The 27,640-nt window shown below is 37.9% G+C and overlaps 1 protein-coding gene across 1 annotated transcript in view; it reads right to left on the reverse strand.

Moving 5' to 3' along the window:
- Positions 1-1,003: 1,003 nt before the first annotated feature.
- The window catches only part of METAP1 (methionyl aminopeptidase 1), a 66,749-nt gene continuing 40,112 nt past the window's right edge, over positions 1,004-27,640 (reverse strand). The window contains exons 3-11 of the mRNA XM_084895512.1: positions 26,986-27,098; positions 25,775-25,835; positions 19,839-19,930; positions 17,985-18,068; positions 15,375-15,513; positions 12,940-13,071; positions 9,724-9,867; positions 4,606-4,671; positions 1,004-2,747 (exon numbers count right to left, since the gene is read on the reverse strand). Of these exons, the coding sequence (XP_084751638.1) occupies positions 2,584-2,747; positions 4,606-4,671; positions 9,724-9,867; positions 12,940-13,071; positions 15,375-15,513; positions 17,985-18,068; positions 19,839-19,930; positions 25,775-25,835; positions 26,986-27,098 (995 nt within the window). The 3' untranslated portion in view covers positions 1,004-2,583. The remainder of the gene's footprint in view (positions 2,748-4,605; positions 4,672-9,723; positions 9,868-12,939; positions 13,072-15,374; positions 15,514-17,984; positions 18,069-19,838; positions 19,931-25,774; positions 25,836-26,985; positions 27,099-27,640) is intronic.

Raw genomic sequence — 27,640 nt, forward strand, 5'->3', positions numbered from 1 at the left:
GAGCTTTAGCAAAGTGGAGCATCCTGCTCTTAATTTTAACCAAACCCAAGGAAATACCAGAAGTGATAATAGAACAAAGTGAGGAATCAAGCTAAGTTGGCAAACAAGATATCTAAACCTCTTCTTCCTATTAACTTAAGACATGTGGATGGCAAGTGGTATAAAGGTGTTGCTAAATGAGTTCTAATGAACCTTAATCCATTTTTTCAGCAAAAGATATAAAATGAAATTAAAAGGCGAATATGTTTTCCTTCCTCTAAATTATAATTCCAAAGGGGCATGGAGGACTGGTAGGGGGGAAAAAAGATTATCTTAAAAGTTATTACAGCCCTCGCAGGTTTGGCACAGTGGATAGAGTGTTGTCCTGCAGACCATAGGATCCCAGATTCAATTCTGGTCAAGGGCACATCAAACTCATCGCGGACCCAGGACCCTGTCAGGGAGTGTGCAGGAGGAACCAATTGATGTGTTTCTCTCACATCAATGTTTCTCTCTGTTTTTCCCCTCTCTCTTCCACTCTCCCTAAAAACCAATGGAAAAATATCCTTGGGTGAGGAATAACAAAACAAAACATTATTACCAAAAAAAGTTAACACATTGGCTCTTTTTTTTTTTTTTTTTTTTTTTTTTGAGAACTTGGCAGAATGATGTAGCTAGATGTTTTCTTATCTAAAACTAATAAACATCTATAATTGGATATATACAATCAGAACAGAGCCTGTATTATTTTAAAATCTCCCAAACCGAGAAAAGCATCACCACCAGTATGGTGTCTTATCTTTTAACAAAAGAACCATCCCACCAAGATCTTTTCCTGGAGCTTATTTTGATCAGCACACACTTCATCCCATTATCAGTACATACAATGTTCCACTAACTATGTAGCATTGTCTGTCTTAAAAGCTCTTAAAAAACACATTTGCATCTCAAATGCTGCTGGTAGACTCTGCTGAACTAAACACAGTACTGGAATTTTTATATGGCCATTAAACTTGAAGAAGTATTTTTATTCAAATAGTTGTGAGTTTATTTTAGATTCTGAAATCAACCACCCCATTTCCCTCTGAAATCCCAAACAAAATGCAGCAAAGTTAATGACTACATGGCAGGATAATCACTCAAACTTTTTAATCTCCCTTTACACATTATATTAACATTCATATTGCAAGGCATTCCATTCACAAATATTACAGTTTGATAAAAAACTTCGCACACATACCCCCGGAAAGTCTACACCAGATTCAGTCTTCTGACTAAATCATTAAAATAATAAAATGAAAACATTGTCATAATTCTTTTAAAGCAATAATGTCTGAGGCACTCTGGGAAAGATATTCTCCTACAAGTATTAACATGTCAGTGGTATCAAATTATCTTACAAGAAAGTCACCTGAAACTCTAACGACAATGCCTTTGATCTGCTATGCCTTCACCGGAAGCAATCCTGCTCGGACCGACCTACTGAAAAGAACACAGATATTGGGCAGCTGAGGTCGCTTCTAATGAGGCTCCCAGCGACGTGAAGGTGAAGAATGTTTACAGCTGTATCCCTGCTGCCAGGAGACAGTCCAGTCTTGCAAGGGGTTCCTTTCTCCTCATCACCAGGTTTACTAAACGTTAGGCCTAACTTCTCACCTGACTGACTTCGCTCACTTCTGGAGCTTTCAGAACTGGCTCTTCCCATCCACTGCCACAGTACAGCCCCCACCCTCCTCTCCACACCTCCAAGGTATGCTCTAGAAATAAAAAGAGTGGAAGGAAGGGAACTCTCCGCCTCCTGTTTTGACCAGAGAGAGGTTTGAAACAGCAATGTATTACAAAATCCTCATGCTCTGCAACAGCCACTGCCACGTGGAGCTTGGCTGTTTTTGCCATAAACTAGATTTTTAAAAACCTAACCTTTTCCCAAAGTGAATTTTGCCATATCCACTCACTGACGGTCTGACCGAGTGTTTCCTTCCACACAACCACAAAGGTAAATAATTAGCATTGCGGGGTTCGGGGGGAGGACTTCAACAATTCCCAACTGGGAATTAACCCACTGCACACTATGGTCCCTTTAGGACAGCGTATAACCCCGTCAGAGCAGAATCAACACACAACCCGGGCACATAGTGTTCAGTAATTACATATAAGGAATTTAAAATGTATACATATATATTTCCTATATAATAAAAAAAAATCTGAAACAACGTATGTTGCTAAAGTTTCAAGGTTTCTCATGTTCCACATTCATCTATCTGGAAAGCAGCTGGCTCTCGGTGCCCAGTTGTGGCAGTGATAAAAGCAACTAGAAGCAGGTTTAGGTAAAAGTGCTCAAAGGTCAAATGAGAAGACCGGGGTGCAGCAGAGACTGGGGGTGGGAGGAGCGAGACAGGGGAACACTGAAAGGAGTTGAAAGTGTTTCCTTTATTCTTCTTGGCTTTTCCAGACCCAAGACAAGGTCTTGAGGACACGTGTCAAATGCTGCAATCCTTCCTTATCTATAGTCAAAACAAAACAAATAATAAAAAATTTCTCTTCCATCCTGTACTCTCAATAAAAAGCCAGGAAGTGTGACTGAGATGCGCCATCTCGGGGAGATTAAAACTGGGACATGAAGTGAGGCCGCTCGCTATCCAGTCGCCGGGTTAGGATTTCACAGCCAGTGTCCGTGACCAGCAGGGTGTGCTCAAACTGAGCAGACCGCTTCCCGTCTCTCGTCACTGCGGTCCACCCGTCTGGCCAGGTTTCATCCTGCCATCCACCTAAAACAACCAGAAACAATTTCTTACTTCCATCTTCGTTTTCTAAATAAGTCTAGGTAAGTGTATCTGTGTATCCTGTATCTACACATAGCACAGAAAATCAATTAGAAAATTCTTTATTAAGATTCCTACTTACACGTCAACTAAGTTTTAGCTAAAGCCGTTGATATTTAAATTTACATAGGTGTTATAACTTGACATGTTTTATACTTCCCAAATAACAAGTCAAGGTAGTATTTCCAAAATAAAAGCACTTGGGTTTCATTTTAGAAAACATATTAATACCACTCACCTTAAAGCTGTAAAAAAAATGAATGAATTTAGCTCCTTCCTGGTATAACTCTGGCATCTGATTAAACTATATAGCCAGTGTTAATAAAGATCATCTCTCTTAATTCTTACAGCATTCCTGGAGAAGTGGCAAAATATAAACTCTTTTTCCCATTTTACAGAAAATAGTAGGCAACCTCTCAAAGGATCTCCAATGCTCCCCTCCACCACTTGAGAGCAAGCTGGGTTTAGATACTCAGGTCTAAGGAAGAGAATCTGGTAGAAGTAACAGGATGTCTGTCCCAAGATGAAGTTATACAATAGACTGGGAGGATCAGAGACAGGCATATCCTTTCACACAGGGCCCAGGACACATGCCTACTACTACTGCCTCACTCTGTGCCCCTAATCCCAACAAAGAGCGGGCAGAAAGGAAAGGAAGGCTTCACGAAGCAGACCCGAGTTACCAACTGAGTCTATCATCAATGCCACATGCCCACCACAGGAATAGCAACAGTGAGGACATACAACTGCCAGCACTGGGTATGTCTGTGCTGTGCTTCCTCCACAATAGTTGTATGACACCATCTGACATCATGAGTGCAGACCTGGAAGAGGCAGAACAGCTCAGGACACTGGAGTCCGGCAAAATCTGCCATGTAACTAGCTAAATGACTTTATGCAAGTTACTTCATCTCTTGGAGGATCAATGTGCTCTTCTGTATAATGGGGACAGCACCGACTTCATTAATTGTGGAGAACTAAATCATTTAACTGTGTCAAAGTGAGTGGCTCTCCTTCTTTTCTCTTCCTCTCTACCTTCCCACCCTTTCCCCATATCAAGCAAGAATTTCTACACTGGCTTGATGGAGGCTTCTAATTGCAACAATGTAGACCCTAGCTAGGTGGTTCAGTTGATTAGAGTGTCGTCGGGATACACCAAAGTTGTGGGTTCAATCCCCTGTCAGAGCCCATACAAGAAGCAACCAGTAAATGAATAAGTAAATGGAACAACAAACGGATGTCTGTCTCTCTCTCTTCCCTTAAATCAATTAATAAATATTTAAAAATTTAAATTCATTTGAAAGGATCTTTATGAAAAGGGAACAGGATTCAAGTACTTCAGCATCTACTGACAAGAGAAAGTACTGCTTCCTTGCCAACCCTTATAATGTTTAAACATTTATTTTTTTAATCCTCACCCAAGGACATGCTGAGAGAGGAGAGGTGACGGAAAGGGAGAGAGGAGAGAAGAGAGAGGAGAGAAAAGAGAGGAGAGAGGAGAGAAGAGAGAGGAGAGAGGGGAGAGGAGAGAGAGGGAGAGAGAACAGTTGCCTTCTGTTCGTGTCCCAACTAGGAGTGGAACCAGCAACCTTTTGGCGCACAGGACAATGCTCAACCAATAGAGTCACTCCAGCAGGGCAAGCCTTAAAATGTTTTCTTCTCTACATACACTAAACCAAGTGGAAATGGGACAGGGAGCAGAAATGAAGCAAAAAGTAAGTAGAGCAGACTGCTAATTTGTACTTCAGTAACTAAGAGTAAACAAAAATCCAATTAAGGAATGTACAGCATCCTTTTTGCTCACCTTCACAAATCATAGGCTCAATGGTAAATACGTGGCCCGCTTTCATCACTCCAACTGCTTTATTTTCTGAAATTAAAGAAGAAAAAAAACTAAAAACAGAGCAAAAAACCAAGTGTATTGTTGAAAAGCTCACTGGATAGAAGAGACAACTATATTCCCATTAGTTATCCTCAATTACCTTCTCCTCTCGTGATTCTCCTTTCTTGCAGTAGATTATTAACAAACTAGTGACCCAATCATGCAAGAATGGGCCTTCGTTCCCCTGGCTGCAGGCACCGCCTTCGCTCTGGCCGGAGCTGCCTTTCTGCCTTCCCATGCTGCCCAGAGCAGCTGGGGTGGTGCAAATGTCCTGTCCCATCTCCCACCACTCAGCGTCTGCATATGCAAATTAACCCAACATCTTTGTTGGGTTGATTTGCATACTCACTCATGATTGGCTGGTGAGCATCACAAATGTGTAGTCAATTAGCATGTTACTCTTTTATTAGGTAGACTCATAACCCAACCACCTACTTTGGAGCAGATACTCTCCTCCATGCACTTCACACTGCTTATGTTTTCTCTAGGAAAATACACAGATATCCAAAGGCTGAATTTTTAGATGTGGTTATCACTTTTACAAAATGAAAAGTGCCACCATTTATGTTATAGCAGGATTAGAAATGCAATTATGGAACCAAGCAAAATTCCTTACTCATTCAGGTATAACAGAGGTGTGTGTGGATGTGGGGTGGGAGGGGGCACAGCTCATAGAAACACTGCGTGATTTTTCAGTTGTCTTCTTTTTCTTATCTTCAAAGGGGAAAAAAGCCTCTGCACACTAACCTATTTTTTTTTTTTTTAATGCTGATGACACTATTCCTTTTTATTTGAAATCAGAAATTCCATTTCTCCTTCCAAATACTGTTTAACTTTTGGTCCAAATTTACTAACATACGAGTATTTTTCAGGACCATCATGAGAAATGCAACTATTAGTCAAACTGTCGAGACCTACCATCCCTCCCCAGGATGCTAAAAGTTAAAAATAGAATAGGCCTTTTTAGATACTCTCAGACAAAAACAGAGAATCAGTTTAAATTTCAAATTAAAAACCAACTAATAAAAGCCCAATAAATGAATGCCTGCATTTACTCGACCAGGTCTGATTGTTTGTCTTCATGTTGCTGACTTTGGTAATGAATGACATGCCCACTGAGGCTGAATTTACTAATATCACACTTTCTAGGTATGGTCTAACCTCACCCACATCCTTCCTTGTGCAAGCTATCATGCTGGCTTCCACTACCTTAGGTGTTGCCAAAATCTAAGGAATAAACATAATTTTGACTTTTTATTTCTAATCTAAATAACTTTCTCCAAATGACATGCAATTACTACATATAAAGAATTGGTCCTATTCCCTTGAGGATATCAAAAAGAAAATATCAAGAGTGTCAGTGTGGTGTCATGGACAGAAAAAAAGATGAAGAAATTTAAGAGCTGCTGTTGGACACGGCAGCACTGGCTGTGAGTAGCCACTGAGCACTGGAAAAGTGGTTGGTACAAAATGAAATGGGCTGTAAGTGTAAAAATATGCAGATTTCAAAGACAAAAAAAAGCATGCAATATCTCTCAATAACTTTTACATTCATTACATGTTGAAATGCTACTATTTTGAATGTAATAGACAAAATAAAATGTACTATTAAAATTAATTTCACCTATTTCTTTTACTCTTTGAATACGACCATTAGAGATTTTTACATTACATATGTGCCCCATCTATTCTATTGAACAGCACTGATAAAGAGAATCTGAGCTCCACTCCCAATTCTGCCATCGACTCATTATTCTAAAAAGGTTACAACTCCCACATATCTAGGCTCATGGTTTGTTTCTCAATGTATCTCAACAATATACATTATCTGAATGATTACACTATTGCAGACACTGTGGTAAGGGCCTTTTAAAAAATGTGTACCTCACAGAATTATTGCAATATACATTCTAAATGTAGGTATTATCATCATCACTTCCCAACCATCAATCACCTAAATAATGAAGCGAACTCTCATCTAATAAGGACTTCTCTCAGACTGAAGGGGTGGAGGGAAGTTAACACAATTTCCTGGTTCCAGCCTCAGTAGGTCAGGCATATGGAGTTACAAACCGAAGCAGAGATCATTTCATTCCCAAAGGCCTCCGCTCCACAAGGACTCTCTCAGCAGTTTCCTCTAACACTTCCCTACAGTGAGCTCAACAGATTCTGATTTACATAAACCAGATTTACAGTGAAGTTTCATAAACATATCAAATGTATGAAATGAAGTAGATCTAGCTCACCCTTGCTTCTTTCCTCAGAATTTTATTTATTTATTTCTAACTAGATGGTTTTAAAAAACTTCAAGTGGCATCTCTCGTATAGCAATGGCACCGTATTTTGCTGACCCCAACATCACTGACACATATCTCCTCTCCCACAAATTCTGTCTCCTTCCAACACTCTCTTTGTATCACCCACACCTAAATCTGAGTTTGTCACCTCTGTAAGGGCACATTTTCATTCCCTCCCTGCACAGATACTTTTTATTCACACACATACGCCCCACTGTAATCAGAATAGCTACTTCTGTCCTAAGAGAATGCACACCACTTGATTACAGGGCTTACCAGTAAGGAATGGAGTCAGCTACTAGTTTTCTGCTCCTAGCTTTTATTTCAAGCATAATTCACAACTTAAATAAAAAGAACTATGTGGCCTGCTAATAAATGCTTATTGATCTATGTCAATTGCTATACTCTAAACAACTTCTTCAGCTCCTCCTAAGTGCTTCTGGCTCATTTCCCTTCCTCTTCACAATATGCCTTCCAGGATTTTACCACCTCACAACTGGACCACTGCCGGTGCACTGGGCTAATAACACCAGTTCCCAACTCCAATCCATTCTACATACCACTGCCAAATCGGTCTTCCCAAAATAGCCACTCCACTTGCCACTCCTCTGCCCAAAAATGTTTCTAAAAATCCCTACAAATAAAGTCAATGTCCTCAGGTTGGCACTGCTATTACTAATAGTTATTAACACATAATAGCCAAGCTTGTATTATTATCCCTGTCCAATCTCAACTTGAAGCACCTGTTCGTGCTTCCCCTCCACCGGGAATGGTCTTCATCTTCCCCGTCAAACCAAGCCTTGGCCACTCTTTGTTTCCCCACAGGCCCAGCACCACACTGCTGCAGTCTTCACCAGGCAGCACAACGTACAGGAGAAGACTGACCCTAGAAAGTCAGACAGAGCCCAGGTACAAATCCTAATCCTGGCATTTCCTTACTGGTTGGTGTGAAGCTGAGTAAATGAATTACTTCTCTAAACATAAATCTGCTTTTTAAAATAGGGCTAAGAAATTATGCAAGGAGTAGTGATGATCAAATGAGATAATGTATGATTTTTCAACCTTTTTCACCTCATGAATCATATGAACTTATTACTAAAATTCTGGAGACTTTTTGCCAATATAATAAAAAAGTATAACTTTGATTGATTTACATAAAAAATATTAATGGTAATTACCTATCTTTTTTGCTCCAAGTGACTTTTTAAAAAAAATCAGGTAACTATACTTGTATGTAAGAATTTCTGGTACCAAGGATTAACCAATCGGATGCAACTTTATTATACAACGTAACCAATAAAATGCAGCTCTATTATATAACCTATATAGTTATGGTTTAAGACAGGGCATTCACACCAGATGGCTATTGGACAATCTAAGGGAAAAGAGGTCAGTGCATTGGACTAAATAGTCAGGTATTGCATGATTTACAATTCTTGTGGCACATTAGGGTGCTGCAGCATACTGGCTGAAAATCACTGAGGTCATGTATATAATAATCACCACCATTCAAAAGGTTAACGCTAAGTGTTTTCTACGTAATAATATCTCACTTTACCCTAATATCAGTTCTAGGTTAGGTGCCAGCCATTCCCTACTATTACACAGATGAGAAAACTTAAGCAACAAGGAGATTGATGAAAACGTTTACATAGCAATTGTTAAATTCCTTCTCAGGTCACTTACTGTGAACAGCTTTCATTTATAGCACTAAATAACAAGACTTACTCCTGTATGTCCTATTCTCCAAGAAAAAAGCTTTCTGGGAGAAAACTGTCCTACGTTTCCTTTGTTATTCTATCAGACAGCACTCAGCTGGAAGAGAGGTACTTTGTCTATTCCCCTCATTTACACCAACAAATAGTACAAAATCTGACACAGACTAAGAACTCATGTCAAACCAAGCTGAAGCCATTTCATTGAAGGAATCAGAATAGTGATGGCTAGACAGGTAGCTGAGACTGTTAACTAGTCACCAAAATTAGTTTACTTTTCTCCTAGAGTATTTAGCGAGATAACATTCTTAACCTCCCTTACAATTAGTGTAGCCACGTGACTAAATTTCTGCAAAAGTATATGTAATTATCCCAAGTCTAGGCTGCCTCATTAAAACCTCCCAAGCATACCCCTCCAATTCTATATAATTAAAGGGTAATATGCAAATCGACCTAATGGCAGAATGACCAATCACTCTGAGGAGCACTGACCACCAGGGGGTAGACACTCAAAGCAGGAACTGCCCCCTGGTAGTCAATGCGCTCCCACAGGGGGAACGCCACTTAGCCAGAAGCCCTAAGCCAGGCTCATGGCTGGCAAGTGCAGTGGTGGTGGCGGGAGGCTCTCCCACTTCAGTGGCAGCACTAAGGATGTCCATGGGGTGCAGGCCTAAGCCTTCAGTTGGACATCCCCAGAGGGCTCCCTGACTGCGAGAGGGCACAGGCTGGGCTGAAGGACCACCCTCCCCCACTCCAGAGTGGATGATTTTCATGCACCAGGCTTCTATTATTTATAGATTAGGAGGGAAACTCCCACAGTGATCAAACACACATTCCTTGGATTGTTATATGAACAAAATGTACATGTAAACATGTATTGTGTTTGAGCTAATATACATTTTAGGGTCTATTTATAACAGCCAATAGAATATTCTAATAAATACAAAAGAGTAGACCCTGTTAAATGTTTGAATAAATATTTGTTGAGTAAATGGTTAGCAAATATCAAATCTTTGGACGGTACTTACTGGCATAGTGGGGTACATTGGGGGCTGTATGAAAAAGCTTATGGATTCCATGTCCACAGTAGCTTCGAACAACTGAAAAGCCATTTGCTTGGGCATGCTTCTGAATAATGTTTCCCAGTTCTCTGTATCGAACACCAGGTTTCACTAAAGGGGAAAGAGAAGACTTATGAAACAGTAATAAAAACTAATGTTTACTAAGCAATTACTATCAATGTCCCAAGAACCTTTCTGAATGCTTTATAGGCCTACATGCTGAAACTTCCAGATGAGGAACATGAGGCACAGAGAAGCTATCCTGGCAGTAAATGGCAAAGGGTGATTCAAACCAGTAGCACCTTTACTTCCTCCTTTGATGTGGAAATGCAAAGTAAATGGGGGGAGGCACCTTTTGCTTTCTGAATGAACAGAATGAAAAACATACTGCTCTCCTTCCCTAAAGTCAAGTGTGCTATTCTGCTAAAGTGAGAGGAAGAGATAAGAGAGGAAAGAGCATCAGGAGAAAAAGGAATGTCCAAAGTAACTTGACTTGTCCTGAGTTTCAGTCCCATCAACTTCTCAAAGAATTACATCCTTGGGACTTCTTCATCCCCATATGTGGTTCTCAAATTATTCACAGTTGCTTCTGGGGGTAAAGTATAGATAGGTACTTCTCATTTGTATAAATTCCTACTTCATTTAATTTTTATTACTTTTACTTCTATTCCCATAAAAACCAAAACAAAAGAACTGGTTCTCATAGCTGTGAAGACTCCTGGCACTGAGACCCTTGAACGGGGCCCTGCCAAGCTCCTGGGGAATCCAGCCACAGTCTGGGTGTCCTCCAACTCCCTTGTCTTCTCCTCTGCCAGATTTCAACCTGAGGTTCAGGTACAACATACCTTCTCCAGCTCATCAAATTTCTGGGCAAAAAGCTCAGGAATCATTTTAATTAACACTTACTTGCTCTTAACCAGATGTTCCAGTTTGACATTTTTGGGGGTGGGAGGTTAATGATTTTGAGGAACCATGCTGACTTTCATATGACATTTTTACATTCCCATTGAGCCTTCCTATTAACCCCAATCAATGGGAAGAAAAGCAAAATTTTAACCCATGTTGGACATTAGCAAATAAAAAAAAAAAAATCCCCGCTCATCAATAATGAGGGTGAGTGAAAGGGGAGATTCCTCCTTGAACTCTCAAAGCAGAGGCAATCCTGGTCCCAAGGGTGCACGCAGTAATATCTGTAGATATTTTTGGTTGCCACAACAAGAAGTGGTGGTACAAATGACATCTGGTGGGTAGCAACTAGAGATGCTACCTAGCAACCTACAATGCAGAAGGCAGGCCCCTCAAACAAAGAATTATCAGATACAAAATGACATTAATGTGTAGGCTGAGAAACCCTACTGAAGAAGGCTAATTTCAACCAGTGGTCAAGCTTTCCAGTGGCTTAGCACTACGGTACGCAGCCAAATTTAGTGAAAAAATAGGACAGAAACGACACATACAAAGCACTTTCCCGAGATTAAGCAACTTTTGTTCTTTCCTGGCTACGTTATGATCACTTTGGTTTCGGTAGTTTCTTTGCAAGTCTTTGTAAAATAACATTTCAGCAGTCTAGTTATTTCAATCAACTCAGAGAATCAGAAAGGATATTAACATGAGCATATTATCTGGCAGAAACCCTAACAATTATTTAAAACAAAAGCTTCCACAAATGAGAAACTAAACACTCAAGTCCTCATCATACAAAACCACTAGGAGTATTACAGTCCTTTTAATAATCAACAGGGGCTCTGGCCGGCTTTGCTCAGTGGATAGAGCCTCGGCCTGCAGACTGAAGGGTCCACGGGTTTGAGTGTGGTAAAGGGCATATGACTGGGTTGTGGGCTCAGTCCCCAATGGGGGCGTGCAGGAGGCAGCTGATCAATGATTCTTTATCTTTATTGATGTTTCTCTCTCTCTCCCCATTTCCCTTCCTCTCTGAAATCAATAAAAATATACTTAAAGAAAATAATCAACAGGGAATATGTAAAAAGAAAACATACATATTGATACATGAAACTACCATGATTCCATTTTTCATTCCTCTGACTTCATTAAATTAGTAAAAATATCATTATCTCCCATGCATGTTAAATGAACTAAAAACAACAAAGACAATGAATTTCTATTATTAGAGATAACTTCCAAAGAATTCTGTCCTACACGATACTTTATTGATGATAGAACAGGGTTATTTTATTTTCTGTGGTGGTGGAGTGGGTGTGGAGAGACAGAGATAGAGCACTGAACAATAAAGCTGAAATGCTATGGATTTCAACTGAAAATATATTTGCCCTCAAACTGTCCTGTTTGGTAATAGACTGTTAATATTTGCAGCAAAGCCTTTCCTTCTTTCTCCTCACAAGCTATAGCTTAAATAAACCAACAAAACAAACGCTGGATGAATTGTTTGCATGGACAAAGAGAGCCTGAGAAAAATCCTACAGAAATACACCTGTACCCAAAGATATTCACCATAGCAAGACATCTAGAAAACACCAAAGTCTAATAGCAAATAGTTGTAGAAATTTTTATATTATGGAATATATAACCATTAAAAGAATGCAGGAGACTATGCATACAGGTACATGAGCTAATGTGGAAAGATTCCTAAAGTACTGTAAGTTAAAAAATACCAAATTATAGAATACTACAATTATGATTCCATGTATCCTAACTAACCACATACACATAGGGATGTGTGTGTGTGTGTGTGTGTGTGTGTGTGTGTGTGTGTATGAATGCACAGAGGAGGGGGAAAAACCTACTGAAAGTGAATACTTCTGGAGAAAAGAGAGAGAGAAAAAGAAAAGAGGAGAGGCAAGTGTAAAGGAGGATCATTCATTTTTCTCTCAGAGTCTAGCATCCTGTTTTAGTTTTTTATGAGAACATAATACTTATTAAAGAATAAAACATAGGGGAAAATTATAGTCAATACTAACTATCCATACATTGCTCCTCATTTGTCAGCCATAGAAAGATAAAATCACATAAGAGTCAACGGTTGAGAGGCAATCATTCAGTCCATTCTCATCAAGGAATTCCAAATCATCCTTAAACCATCACTGTGAAAACCCACACCTCACTCTTGTAGGAGAGGCAAGGCTGGCAGGCAGGGACAGGAATGCCTCGTGTAGTGACGAGTCACTTGAAACCCATCAACACAGGGTGCCCGGCACTGAGGCTGACCTGCGTCGATGGCTTGCATCAAGCACTCATACGTGGTCTGAACCAGCTTCAGTGCTCCTTCATCCACATCGCCAACAAAGAACGTCTCGTTCAGGTCCCCATGATAGCCATTGCGATAAAGAGTGATGTCCACTGCAAAAGAATGTGCAAATATAAGACCACATTTGGTTTTGGTTTTGTTAATCCTCACCCAAGGATATTTTTTCCACTGATTTTTTTTTTTTTAAGAGAATGGAAGGGAAAGAGGGGGAGAGGGGAAAAGAGGGAGAGAGGGAAGGAAGAAGGGAAAGGAGGGAGGAAAGGGAAGAAGGGAAGGGAGGGAGGGAAACAGCAACATTGATTGGTTGCATCCCACACATGCCTTGACTGGGGTCAGGGAACGAACCTGCAACCAAGGTTCATGCCCTTGACTGAATTGAACCCTCAACCCTTGGGTATGCAGGCCAACATTCTACCACTGAGCAACACTGGCCAGGGATTAAGACCACATCTGTTTTTATTTCAAAATCTAAGTCATTTCTCCAACATGACAGCATCAAAGCAGGGTAATGAGAAAAATAACTTCTGCAGTCTCCTATTAGACCCCAATGGATGTGCAGTTACTGCCCGACAGACACTCCTTATCTACAATACAAATGAACTCACTGTGGAGAACAGACATGGTCACACAGCACAAGACAGACAGCAGGCTTTTATTACTCTTACAGTATATTGATCATTTATGGCAGAAGAAAAATGCATCCAGGACACATTCATGTAAGATCAATAACCTGAGTTAGTAACATTAAATAAAAGACTTTGTTACATTTGACATTAAACAGAAAATACTGCTTTAATTTATTCAACCAGTTTTTCCTCCTCTTGGTGAATCAATAAATAGAAAAACTTATACTACTCTTCACTTATTTTTTAAAAACTCGTTTTCCTTTCACTTATTTGTGAATATTCATCCTTCTCTTTGTCCCCATGTTTAAGAATACAGATTATAGCTCTAGCCCGTTTGGCTCAGTACATAGAACGTAGGCCTGCAGACAGAAGAGTCCAGGGTTTAATTCTGGTCAAGGGCATGTACCTCAGTTGCAGGCTCCTCCCTGGCCCAGGCCCTGGTTAGGGCTCATGCAGGAAGCAACCAATTGATGTGTTTCTCTCACACCGGTGTTTCTCTCTGTTTTTCCCTTTCTATTCCACTCTCTCTAAAAATCAATGGAAAAATTTCCATGGGTGAGGATTAAAAAAAAAAAAAGAATACAGATTATTACTACACCATTATAATACACTAAACATATACTAGAAAGCATATTCAATGAGTATTTTTAAACCTCGAATTTTCAATCAGCCCAAAATATCATCAAACAGTTGTGTTGGCTCTAGCATGATACATACATTCCTAAAAAATCTCACACATTATGCATGTAATAAACAACAGGGTTTATATAAAAAACAGGGATGGGCAGGCACCTCAGAACCTCTGGAACTTTATTAACAGATACCCTAATTAAAGAAGTAACAATCCAAGTAAAAACAACGTGTCCACTTAGCATTTACTGCCAGCATCAATTGGTGTAGTCCCTGCAACCTTCAACATGTGGGCTCGTGTTACCTTGCTTAATATGTAGATCCTTGAAGAGGCTGGATTACTAAAGAGACCAAGTTCATCAATATTAAAAATACCATCTAGAGTAGTCTTCTTCAACATTTTTTTTTTATCCCAGAGGAAAATGTCTGGCAGCTTCTTCCTCGGCACTTGCAACTTCCCAAGAGAGCTTAACTTCTTATAAGGAAGGCACTTCTGCAAGATTTCTAGCTTTTTTCTTAAGGTTTTCATATACTAGTATTACTAAGGATTTCTCTTTATCTGTAAGAAAATCTGCTCTTCAAAACCATTAGTAGACTAAAAGAAAAAAGAAGCCGAAACCAGTTTGGCTCAGTGGTAGAGAGTCGGTCTGCGGACTGAAAGGTCCCAGGTTCGATTCCGGTCAGGGGCATGTACATTGGTTGCAGGCACATCCCCAGTGGGGGGTGTGCAGGAGGCAGCTGGTCGATGTTTCTCTCTCATCGACGTTTCTAGCTCTCTCTCTCCCTTCCTCTCTGTTAAAAATCAATAAAATATATTAAGGAAAAAAAAAGAAAAAGAAAAAGAAAACTCTCACTTGAATCAACATTACTCCCAATTTCACTGACACCTTTCACCTATTTACCAATCACATGATAATCTGCATTAAAGAAATACATGCTGTACCAAAGGCATCATACTAGAAGTATCTTAACACCATAAAAAAAAGGTTTCACAGACTTAAGATTTAAAATTTTAAATATGAAAAAGGATGTTAAAGACAGAAAGCCAGTGAAGAAAACACAGGTCATTATCAGACACCCACCAAGCCTTGTTGTTTCTTTATTCATAGTGACCAAAGTCACACTTACATATTTCTTACCGTTAACAATATCACCTTCTTGCAAGGGCCGTCTGTCTGGAATCCCATGACAGATAACTTCATTCACTGAAGTACAACAAGACTTTGGGAAATTATAATAATTCAATGGAGAAGGATAGCAATTTCTTGCAACGCATGCCTACAATAAATTAAAATATAGTGAAAATAATTTGGAATGTGTAATCTTACCCAATTAACCAGACTTTAAAATTCAAAAACTGAAAATATTTGTTGTGCAGATGCTTTTAAATGAAAAATTTGCTTAATATTTTATTTTAGAAATAGCAGTTGTTACAATAGGGTTTGTGCTTGTCAGACAGACTATAGGCAAAACCAATCCAAATTCCTGATAATGGAAAAGAAAAGCAAATTTACTATTACAAATATATACAAATATGAAAATTCTAGTGTAGAATTAACTATTTATGAAAATGTATTATTTCAAATAAAAAGATAATATTTAAAGTAAATATTAACATGTACTTTTAACCTTATATAATAAAAGTCTAATATGCTAAGTTGTCCAGTTTACTGGTTGGCCATTCAACAAATCAAAGCATACTATGCTAATGATATGCTAAGGCCACTCATTCGCTTGCTATCACATGCACTGACCACCAGGGGGGCAGACAGTAGACTGGTAGGTTAGCTTGCTGCTGGGGTCCAGCTAAGCGAGATGGGCCCGACTGAGCGAGATGGGCTGGACATGCCCTGGATCCCTTCTGCAGTCCCTCCCTGGCTAGCCAACCTCCTGTGTCCCTCTCCAGCCCCAATCGTGCACTGGTGGGGTCCCTAGGCCTGGCCTAGACCCTCTCGCAATCTGGGACCCCTCAGGGAATGTCAGAGACCCAGTTTTTGTTCCAATCCTGCAGGCCAGGCCGAGGAAACCCCCTGATGCACAAATTCATGCACCAGGCCTCTAGTGTAATTATAATTATAATTTATCATACAGAACTAGCCTATATACCTGTAACCAAAAAATTAATACTTAGTATAACCAAGAAATAGTAAAGTACTTGAATTTTAATTACTACATTCATGTGGAACAACAAAGAAATCTCTAAGAAAATGGTCTGGTTTTCCATAACAAGTCCTATTTTTATTTTACTAAGATATTTTTACACAGTGGTAGTCACAGCATATATAATTTTTCTTTTCACACCACCACACAGTCTTCAGACTAATAATTTTTAAATAGTTGCACACAATAACTTTATTGACAATTACACTATTATTTGAAATTTAAATTATGTCTTCAGTTACAAAAAATATCACTCTTGGCAAATAACTACCTATCACTTTTGCCTTGCTTAACAATATACTTCCATGTTTCTTACAACAGATTCTCATAACCAAAAATGTCAACTCCATACAGGTTGTGTAACGATAGGCAAGTTAACCTCTCTGTCTCAGTTCCTCACCTATACAATGGAGGTGCTAGCAGCGTCTCTCTCGTGGAGTTGTTGAGGGCATTCAGTGAGTAAAAGAAGCATGTGAAAGAGCACCTGGCCCAGGAGGACTCAAGGCGCTATTACTGCACACCACGTATTTTATCACATATGGAACAATAACCAAAAATCAAAATTTATAAAATTCTGAATATGTTTTTAAGCCATTTTTATGTTCAAGACACATTGTCAAATTTCCTTTCAAAAGTATTGTCCCATTTTACAATCATACCACCACATTTCATTATCCCCAAATAGGCAGTGGATATAAGCACTTTTAAAAATCTGTAATAATAAAAGAGAAATATGCTAATCAGACCAAATGTCCTTCTGGGCGTCATTCCCGACATCCTTCTGGACAAAGCCGGGGCCAGAGCAAAGCCGGGTCCCGGGTGCCAGAGGGAAGCCAGTGCCAGCAGCCTGGGGAAGAAAGGCCTGCTCTTGCCTGAATTTTTGTATATTGGGCCTCTAGTACTTAATTACATAGTAGAACTTCATGATTTGCATTTGTTTAATGACCAGAGTAAATTTAGTTAGTTTTCCAGGTGGTTTCTTAACTAGTTATTACTCTTCTTTTGTGAGCATTTTACTCATACACTCATCTACTATAGGGCCTATATTATATTTATTACAAATACAGAGATAAGCAAAGGTATGTTTACAGTTATTCGTATGGAAAATAATACAATAATTAATAAATAATACAAGAATAAACTGTGTTTTGTATACTTACAACTGTAAACCTACGTTTGCCCACAAACTGTGTCTAGCCTATTATTGCCTTGTGACTGTGGGTATGAAAGGGAACATTTTTTCCACTAATTTAGTTTCAGAACTTGTATTCTTCTTATTTCAGAGTATTTGATGTATGTAGTGGCATGATTTAGTTCAAGCACCAATAAAATTAATCCATTTTATAAAAGCTAAACTAAAATGTTATGAAATGTGAGGTTTTGGAAACAAGGTATTTCATAGACACTTAAAGATGGAAATAATGACTACTGAGTATTTTCTACATTTAAAATAAAGTAAAAATATGCTTTCAAATTAACATAGTCAAGTTACTTTAGAGTTTAGACATTCAGAACTTGAGTTTAGTTCTCAGAAGTCTAAAACATTAACTAATGTGGAAAATGTTAAAACATAAAAGTAAAGTCCTTACTAAGTGCACAGCATGATCTATTTCTTCAGTAGTAACACCTGGTTTAATCATTCCAGCAGCAATGTCCAGGACTTCTCTAGCAAGCTGTAAAAGAGAAACCCTTGTTATATTCCAGAAGAAACAGAAATCTGCCCTATCACAGATTTTGCGAAGATTAATAAAGTGCACCTCACATTGAAGGTTATAATCCTGCCATTTTTAAAAACCATTTGTATTTCTGATGCCTATCAATATACATGTGTGTGTAAATACATAAATAAAATTGGGCTAGCTAGTAAATAGCTTAATAATTAAGTCTGACTGATTTCTATGTGAAAATGCACATCTTAAGTAGTCTACACAATGATCAACTGGTAGAGACTGAGTACTATTGTATTTCTATAATGGGGAAGGGAAGGGAGGGAAATAAAAGAATAGATGAATGATTTTCCTCAAAGAATTACAGCACATAAGTGATGGAAACATAAATTTCTCCAGATTACCAAAGAAAATTAGTATCCAATCACTTTTTAGCACTGAATAAAAACTTTTTCTAAATCAGCAATATCACCCTAGCCTGTTTGGTTAGTGGTTAGAGCATTGGCCTGTGGACTTAAGAATCACAATCCTGTTCAAGGAAATGTATCACAGGTTGCAGCCTCAATCCCCCTGCTCTGGTTGGAGCGTGAGTTGGGGGAAACCAATGTGTTTCTCTCACATCAATGTTTCTCTCTCTGTCTATCCCTGTCTCTTCCACTCTCTCTAAAAATTAATGGAAAAAATATCTCAAATGAGGATTAAATAAACAATAAGCAATAGCAATTTTTCATTTTTTCCTTAGAAAAATGTGAACATGTGACTTCACTTAATAAATATCAGCCTTGCCAAACCGGTTTGGCTCTGTGGTAGAGCGTTGGTCTGCGGACTAAAAGGTCCCAGGTTCGATTCCAGTCGAGGGCATGTACATTGGTTGCGGGCACATCCCCAGTGGGGGGTGTGCAAAAGACAGCTGGTCAATGTTTCTCTCTCATCGACGTATCTAGCTCTCTATCTCTCTCCCTTCCTCTCTGTAAAAAAATCAATAAAATATATTTTAAAATAATAAATAAATAAATAAATAAATAAATATCAGCCTTACTACTACCCTGCATCGGTATTTCACAACAGCTTTAGCTGAACTTTAAGCCTTAAACTCTGCCTTAAGTTATAATGACTTGTGAAAATAAGATGACAAAATGTCATAAAAACTAGATTCTTTAAAAACATAAGGGATAACAGAAATAGACTCTCAACTGTATATATACTTCCTGCCATATTATTTTTCAAATAGGTTATTTAAGTATATAACAGCTGTTTTATATACTAACAGAACTATATATTAACAATCTACTAATAAAAGGTTAATATGCTAATTAGACCAGGAGACCTTCCAGACATCCTACCAGACAAAGTCATGGTGGCAGGGCCGAGGCAGAGGTGGTTAGGGGCAAGCAGGACAGCAGAGAGGGCGAGCAAACTGGCAGGGGGCAGCTGCGGGCGATCAGGCCAGGGAGGGGAGGAGCAGTTGGGGGAAAGCAGGCCAGCAGGCAGAGTGGTTAGGGGCAAACAGGCAGGCAGGTGAGCAGTTAGGAGCAGCGGTCCGGGATTGTGAGAGGGATGTCCCAGTTTGGCGAGGGTGCAGGATGGTCTGAGAGACACCCCCACTTCGTGCACAAATTTCATGCACTGGGCCACTAGTAGTTTAATAAAAAGTAAGCATGGCTAGTCATAGCCTTACTATAGAGCACATCCACCCTTTGTAATCCAGCAAGTCACTGCCTTCCTTTCTAATAACTGCTGAAACGTGCTCTACCCCATGAGGTAAAAAACTCTTACCCTACATACGAGTCGCATCCCTTCTATATCTTCTGATGACAGTAATTTAATTTGAGAAGTACCCTTAAGAGCTTGTTCAGATTCAGACATTCCTGGAAAGGAAAATCAAAGCCAAATGAACGGAAATCTGTAGTATTAGTCATAATTATATCCCTGATGACATAATAGTCAAGTTTCACTATTTCACATAATGATATTTCATAATTTAGGAGGATCCGGGTTGGATTTTTTAAAAATATATAATTTATTGATTTTCTTTCAGAGAGGAAGGGAGAAGGATACAGAGTTAGAAACATCAATGAGAGAGATACATCGATCAGCTGCTCCTGCAACAAAAGTACATGCCCTTGACTGGAATCTAACCTGGGACCCTTCAGTCCGCAGGCCGAAGCTCTATCCACTGAGCCAAACCAGTCAGGGCCCAGTTGGATTTTTTTTTTTTTTTTTTTTTTTAATATTTTCAACACGAAAAGGACATTTGCTAAGTAAACTGAAGGACGAATTCTAAAGAACAAATATACAGATCTATGAGAACTCAGTCAATATGGAGTATGGCAGGCAGTATGCTAGTAAAGGTCAGTAAATCACTCACATTTTAATAGTACCACACAATTTACAAACTGCTTTCACGATCATCATCTAATAAGAAAACTTTATACTGACAACTGATAAATCAATTATACACATTTTTTAAAAATATATTTTATTGATTTTTTACAGAGAGGAAGAGAGAGGGATAGAGAGTTAGAAACATCGATGAGAGATGAACATCGATCGGCTGCCTCCTGCACACCCCCTACTGGGGATGTGCCCGCAACCAAGGTACATGCCCTTGACCGGAATCGAACCCGGGACCTTTCAGTCCACAGACCGACGCTCTACCACTGAACCAAACCGGTTTCGGCTACACATTTATTTTTTTTAACAGGAACCTAAGTCAGTATTTTTCAAACTGCTGTTTGTGATCCATCAAGTAAATAAATGAAATAGAAAATAATAGGTTATATTATATAGAGTAGGGGTAAGTACTATCATGATTTTTTTTCCCCCCTAAGAATCTTCATTAATAAAATTACCTTAACTCAAATTATTCATATATTTGCCAGGTGTGCCGGTTAATAATGCAGATTTTGTAATCAAAGAAAATACAATAATTTCAAGAGAAACATGAAAAGTGCTTTATTCAAAGCAATGTCCATCGCTAGCTACACATTTTCCCCATCTTTCAGGTAATTTTGTGGATACCATCCCAACAGAACTTTTCTTGTTTTGAGACAGATCATTCAGAGACCCAATTTTTCATTTCCACTTCTTCATATGTTTTGAAATGCTACTCAGAAAGTACATGTGCCATCGACCAGAACAAGTGGTAATTTGAAGGAGCAAAGTCTGGTGAATATGGAGGATGGATGAATACTTCCCAGGCAAGATCTTTTAACATGTCTTTAACTGATTTTGAAGTGTGTGATGGTGCATTATCATGAAGCATAATTACTTTGCTGTGTCTTCTGGCTCATTCATGTCATTTCACAATCAAAGCATGGTTCAAATTGATTATTTGTTGTCAGTAGCGATCAGTATTAATGGTTTCACCTGGTTTTAGACGCTTATAATACACCACACCTTCCTGATCCCACCAAACACAGAGCATTGTATTCTTTCCAAAGCGATTTGACCCTGCAGTTGATGTTGATGGTTGACCTGGATCAACCCATGATTCTGTTCGTTTGGGATTCTCAAAATAAATCCACTTTTCATCGCCAGTCACAATTTAATGCAAAAAAACAAACAAACAAAAAAACACCCAAAACTTTCTTTTGTACTGTTGAAGCAACATTTTACTGATGACTTTTCAGTTTTCCATTTGTCTTTCATTCAGTTGATGTGGCACCCATCTTCCTATCTTTGAAATCTTTCCCACTGCTGTGAACCATCAGAAATTGTTTACTGAGCAATATTTAATCTTTCTGCAAGTTGTTTTTGAGTTTGACACGCATCTTCATCCAAAAATGCTTGTAATTGTTGGTCTTCAAACTTTTTCGGGTGACCTGAATGTTCTTTGTCTTTCATATCAAAATCATCACTTTAAAAGCATTTAAACAAGCATTCACACATTTCTTGAGATAGAGCATGTTCACCATAAGCTTCCCAAAGTATTCAGTAGCACTTCTTCAAAATAAAGTAACGAATTAAAACTTTCCGCTTATGCTTTTTTGACAAGAAATTAAAATTTTTTAAGCATAAAAATATGTAGGATGTTAAAACATCTTCAGAAAAATTTTTTTTTAAATATATTTTATTGATTTTCCACAGAGAGGAAGAGAGAGAGATAGAGAGCTAGAAACGTCAATGAGAGAGAAACATCGACCAGCTGCCTCTTGCACACCCCTACTGGGGATGTGCCCGCAACCAATGTACATGCCCTTGACCGAAATCGAACCCGGGACCTTTCAGTCGGCAGACCGACACTCTACCGCTGAGCCAAACCGGCTTCGGCTGAACTAATATTTTTAAATAAATGTGGATATAAAAATCCCAAATAAAATATTATTAAATAGAATCCAAAATACATGTAATACCCCATGACATAAGTGGAAAGACACAATATTAACAAATCTAGACATATAATTCCTCACAGCCATAGATTAAGGAAGGAAAAATAAATGATCATCTAGAAAAATAATTCTGATAACATGGCCAGCATGACAAATATAAATCTCACGCCAACAACCCATATCATGGAATGCCCATGTCAGTACCGTTATTTAACATTGTTCTAACAGTAGTAGGAGGTATGTTAAACAATAAAAAGAAATTACATATTAAATTAGAAAGAAAAGGACAAAATCTTTACTAATTTCAGATATGATTACATATCCCTAAAATAAGTAGACACCTGGTGAATGACTAGAAATAATAATTTAGCAAGTTGGCAGATTGTAAGTTAAATATGTCAAAATCAATAGCTTTCCCATATACAAACAATGAGTTAGAAAATATAGAAGATACTATTTACAAGAACTAAAAAAAATAAAAATATCCAGAAATTAACTTAATGCAAGACCTAGTGAAGAAAGTTTTAAAATACCACTGAGATAGAAAAAGAGACTTAAATGAAATAGAAAAACATACCCTGTTCTTGGATAGGAAGATTCAATATTGTAAATGTGTCAATTTGTCCAAAAGTAGTCTGTAAATTTAATACTACCCCAATTAAAAAATGGCAACAGGATATTTTGGGGACAAGCTAATTCCAAGTTTCACATGCAAAAACAAACATGCAAGAATAGCCAGGAAACTTCTGAAAAAAAGGCAAGGTAGGGGCAACAAGGCCTACCAAATATTAAAACATTATATAGCTATAATAGTTAAGAGTTTGGCAATGGCACATGATTAGACAAATGGGTAAATGAAACAGAACAGAATCCAAAAACAGACTCAAAGACATGTGAGAATTTAATACAATTGTATAGGCTGCATTTTAAATTATGAGGGAGAAAAAAAAGAACTGGTATTTTAAATAAAATAACTTGTGGTGTGACAACCAGATATTCTTCAGGGGAAAAATAAAGTTACATTTGTATTAAATTCCTAATCCTGAGGCTGCCGGCGGCCAGAGGGAAGCCCCAGTCCCGGGTGCCGGAGGGAAGCCAGGGCCGGCAGCCGGGGAAGGAAGGCCTGCTCTTGCATGAATTTCGTGCACCGGGCCTTTAGTCATTTTATAATAATCTCTGAACCAAAAAAAGTCTTCTCCTATGTTACTAAGCTCTAAACACCTCAAAGAAAACACTGGTAAATTTTATTACAGAAAAATGTTGAAAGTTTGCCATAAATATAATGCTATAAACAAAGACAAAATGTTCAATAGGGAAAAACCTTTTATAGAACACACATCAAAGGATTATTTTCCTTAGTAGAGAAAGAACACTTATAAATCAGAATGGAAAAAACTAGTAACCTAATTGGGAAAAGGCTAAGAGGAATAGACAGATGTATAAAAAGATGCTTAATCTTCTTCATAATTTAAAAATACAAATTAAAGTAACACAAAATATCATCTTTCAGATTAGCACAATTCATATAGCTTGAAAACACACTATGTTAGGGAAGATAAGGAACAAAAGACTCCTTTATGGTTTTTAATAAAAATGACAACTGGCAAAATTGCTTAAATTTGTTATAACTCTCAAAATAAAAAAATAATGTATTTCTTGATCTAGGTATTTTACTTTAGACAACTGACCTACAGAAATACTCTCACATGCAATAATTACTACAGTCAAACAAGTAAAAACTTGGAAATAATCTAAACATACATTAGTAGGAGGAGCCTGGTTTAATAAATTTATGATGTATCCACATACTTGTCATTAAAACAAGGTGAAAATAAAAAAGAATAAAGCATGGTGAAAAGATGTATATGGTTTGGTCCTACTGTATATAATTAGGGTGAGGGGCTAATGTGCATACACATATAAAATATCTCTGGAAAATTGGCAAGAAACTGTTAATAATGATTTTACCTCTGGGGAGTATGACTTACTTTTCACTATGTAACATTTTATCCTATCAGAATTTACCACATCTATGTTGATTTTAAAACTACATTAAAAAATAGCTGAAACCGGTTTGGCTCAGTGGGTAGAGCATCGGTCTACGGACTGTAAGGTCCCAGGTTCGATTCCGGTCAGGGGCATGTACATTGGTTGCGGGCACATCCCCGGTAGGGAGTGTGCAAGAGGCAGCTGGTCGATGTTTCTCTCATCTACGTTTCTAGCTCTCTATCTCTCTCCCTTCCTCTCTGTAAAAAAAATCAATAAAATATATTTTAAAAAAAACAAAAAAAAAAAACCTACATTAAAAAACATTAAATACAGCCCAGCCCTGTAGTTGAGCATCAACCCATGAACAGGGCAGGGCACATGCCTGGGTTACAGTCTCAATTCCCAGTAGAAGGCAGCCGATCAATGATTCTCTATCATCACTGATGTTTCTAATCTCTCTCTCCTTCTTCCTCCCTCTCTCTGAAATCAATAAGAAAACTATTTAAAAAAAATATTAAACAGAGTAATGAACTTATACATCCTCAAGAGATATCTATCATTCAGACTATCTTTTCCTTCAATGTATCTGAAATAGTGAGGTTTAACTAAGTTTCAAAATTATATTCATAAAAATGTGATATGGTTCCCCACTTCTTAGAGAACAAAGCAAAGGCAACTTAGCTTAACAGATTAAACCACATGAAAATGAATATTCAATCATTTTTGACATGCAAAATATCAAATAATCCAACCTAAATTATGCCTACAGGCCCCGATCAGAGACTGCTCCACTCGTGCTACAAATTACCTCTTTTCTCTGAGTCTCTCACCTTCATTATCTGTAAAATGGAGAAGACAACAGAATCCACCCCAGGAGTAACATCTGAGAACTTAGCATAGTGCCTGACATATAGTTATGAAAAAATATCACTTACAGAATCATCACCAGTATTACTATAATCATTGCCAATAACACTAGGTTCTATTACTTCTATAGACCAGTCTTTAGTTAGGCAATCATTTGAAGCCTCCAGAATCTGTTTTTATCTAAATACATTTTATGTAATTAAAGTATAGAACATGTTAAATCAAAATGTTTTTTTAAATTTAGAATTTGATATAAAAACACAAGATCCAATATTATGTTGAATGTAGTCTTAACATCTAAACGTTTTCAGAATTGGATAGATTTCTTCAAAGAAGAGTCTTTAATTTTCTCAAATGTTCTAGTTTAAAAGGTTATGTTTACATTTACTAGAAATTCAGCACTAAAACAAACAATAAAAAGAAATCCAGCACTGAAAAATTTCTCCACAGAAAAGCACTCCTTTCTTTGCAGTGGTCATCAGGCTCACAAGCTGAAAACTGAGGAATCAGCATCGTAAAACTCACCTAAAGGATGATCAGCATAATCTGGTCTTTGAATATAACTTGGCACAGGCCTAGTTGGCATCTAAAAACATCAAAAGATATATGTTAGTTAAAACCAATTCAAATCTGAAATTAATCATCACTATTAAAATTTACTAACAAAGGCCCTAACTGGTTTGGCTCAGTGGATAGAGCATTGGCCTGAGGACTCAAGGGTCCCAGGTTCGATTCCAGTCAAGGGCATGTACTTTGGTTGTGGGCACATGCCCAATAGGGGGTGTGCAGGAGGCAGCTGATGGATGTTTCTCTCTCATCAATGTTTCCAACTATCTCTTTCCCTTCCTCTCTGTAAAAAAAATCAATAAAATATATATTTTAATTTAAAAAATTACTAACAAAGAAAATAAAAGTGAGGAAAAACACTAAAAAGTTCATTCATTTCATTTAAATAAAAGAAGTTTTAAATGACACCTTAATTATCACAATATGTCTATTTCATGAAGATTAAACTTAATTTTCCTAGTTCTAATGCCACTTAAATATCCTAAGTGGGGAGGGTGGCCAGGGCTATTAACATCACAAGCAGACAGCAGGTGCCCATGTTGTTCCGAACCAGCTGGCAAATTATCAGCAACAAAAAATTATATCTCTAAGTAAATATACACCATTATGTTTATTATTATCTCTGGGAGCTAGTATTAAAAAGATGTTCTCACAATGTTGATATATGCCCAAATTTTTTAAAGATGTATTTTTTATTTTTTTAAAAATCAGTAAAAAAAAAAAAAGCCAATATTTGTGGATGGTAAATTGATTTCAAATTAAATGGATTCCTATGTTAACATGCTGAAGCCCATCTGACAAGAACATAGGAAGGAGTGGGAGTGGCAGGAAAGCCCTATCAAAATTAAGGTAGAAATATATCACGTTAAACAATTTTAGAAAGGTAAGCAATATACACTACCACCATGCCAGCCAGAAAATATCTATTCTACTATTTCCTTTTTTTAAGATTAAAGAAGTTTTAATCCTTTCATCTAAAAATTTTTTCTTCTTCTAGAATTGCCAGTTATCCCTATTAACTTCTAAATAATGTTCCATAAAAAGAGCTAGAATGTGAACTTAATCCTGATTATATAATTCATAATTGAAATACAAATTACAGGTATCATTTTTAGTAAACTGCAAATTGGTTTTAAGAACGTTAAATGTGTATTACCTTATTTACTCACCAGTGGATAATGTGGTCGGAGTTTACCCGTGTATCGATAACCTGCCCATGGGTCAGTATTAATATCACCTTCTAGACTCCAGGAAGACAATTCCCGCTTTGCCTTTTCATCTTCTACATGATAGATGGATGAGAGAAAGGACAGAGGAAGAAATGCTTCAGTGGTCAAACTACTGAGCAGCAGCATTCTTTAACTATAACTTGTGTGAACACCACACCAAAGAGTACAGGTACAAAAACCCAACGAACTCCTGCCTTAGCCTATCTCACCAGAGCTAATGTTTTCTTGCTATGTTAAAAACCCTATGATACCTCAAAGATCTGAGTGTCTTGTGAGAAAAAGCCCAAGCTAACCATATTGTAAGTTGTTATAATTATTGACTAGGAACAGCTCATACTAGAACTCCTGTCCTCAAGCAAATGCTAAATCTCTACAAGACCAATTTATAGGAAGCCCGTTTTGAAGTACATATAAAGTCTGAGCCAAGGCAATATTTCAAATTGCTTTGAAAAATTTATGAGCATCATTTGCCTTTTCTCAGTTCAGGGGTAACAGAAGAAATTAGAAAAAGGTAAAGATAGCCCTAATTGGTTTGGCTCAGTGGATAGAGTGTTGGCCTGCGGACTGAAAGGACCCAGGTTCGATTCCAGTCAAG

The sequence above is a fragment of the Pipistrellus hanaki genome, assembly GCF_964339955.1.
Source record: "Pipistrellus hanaki genome assembly, chromosome: 1".
Taxonomy (NCBI): domain Eukaryota; kingdom Metazoa; phylum Chordata; class Mammalia; order Chiroptera; family Vespertilionidae; genus Pipistrellus; species Pipistrellus hanaki.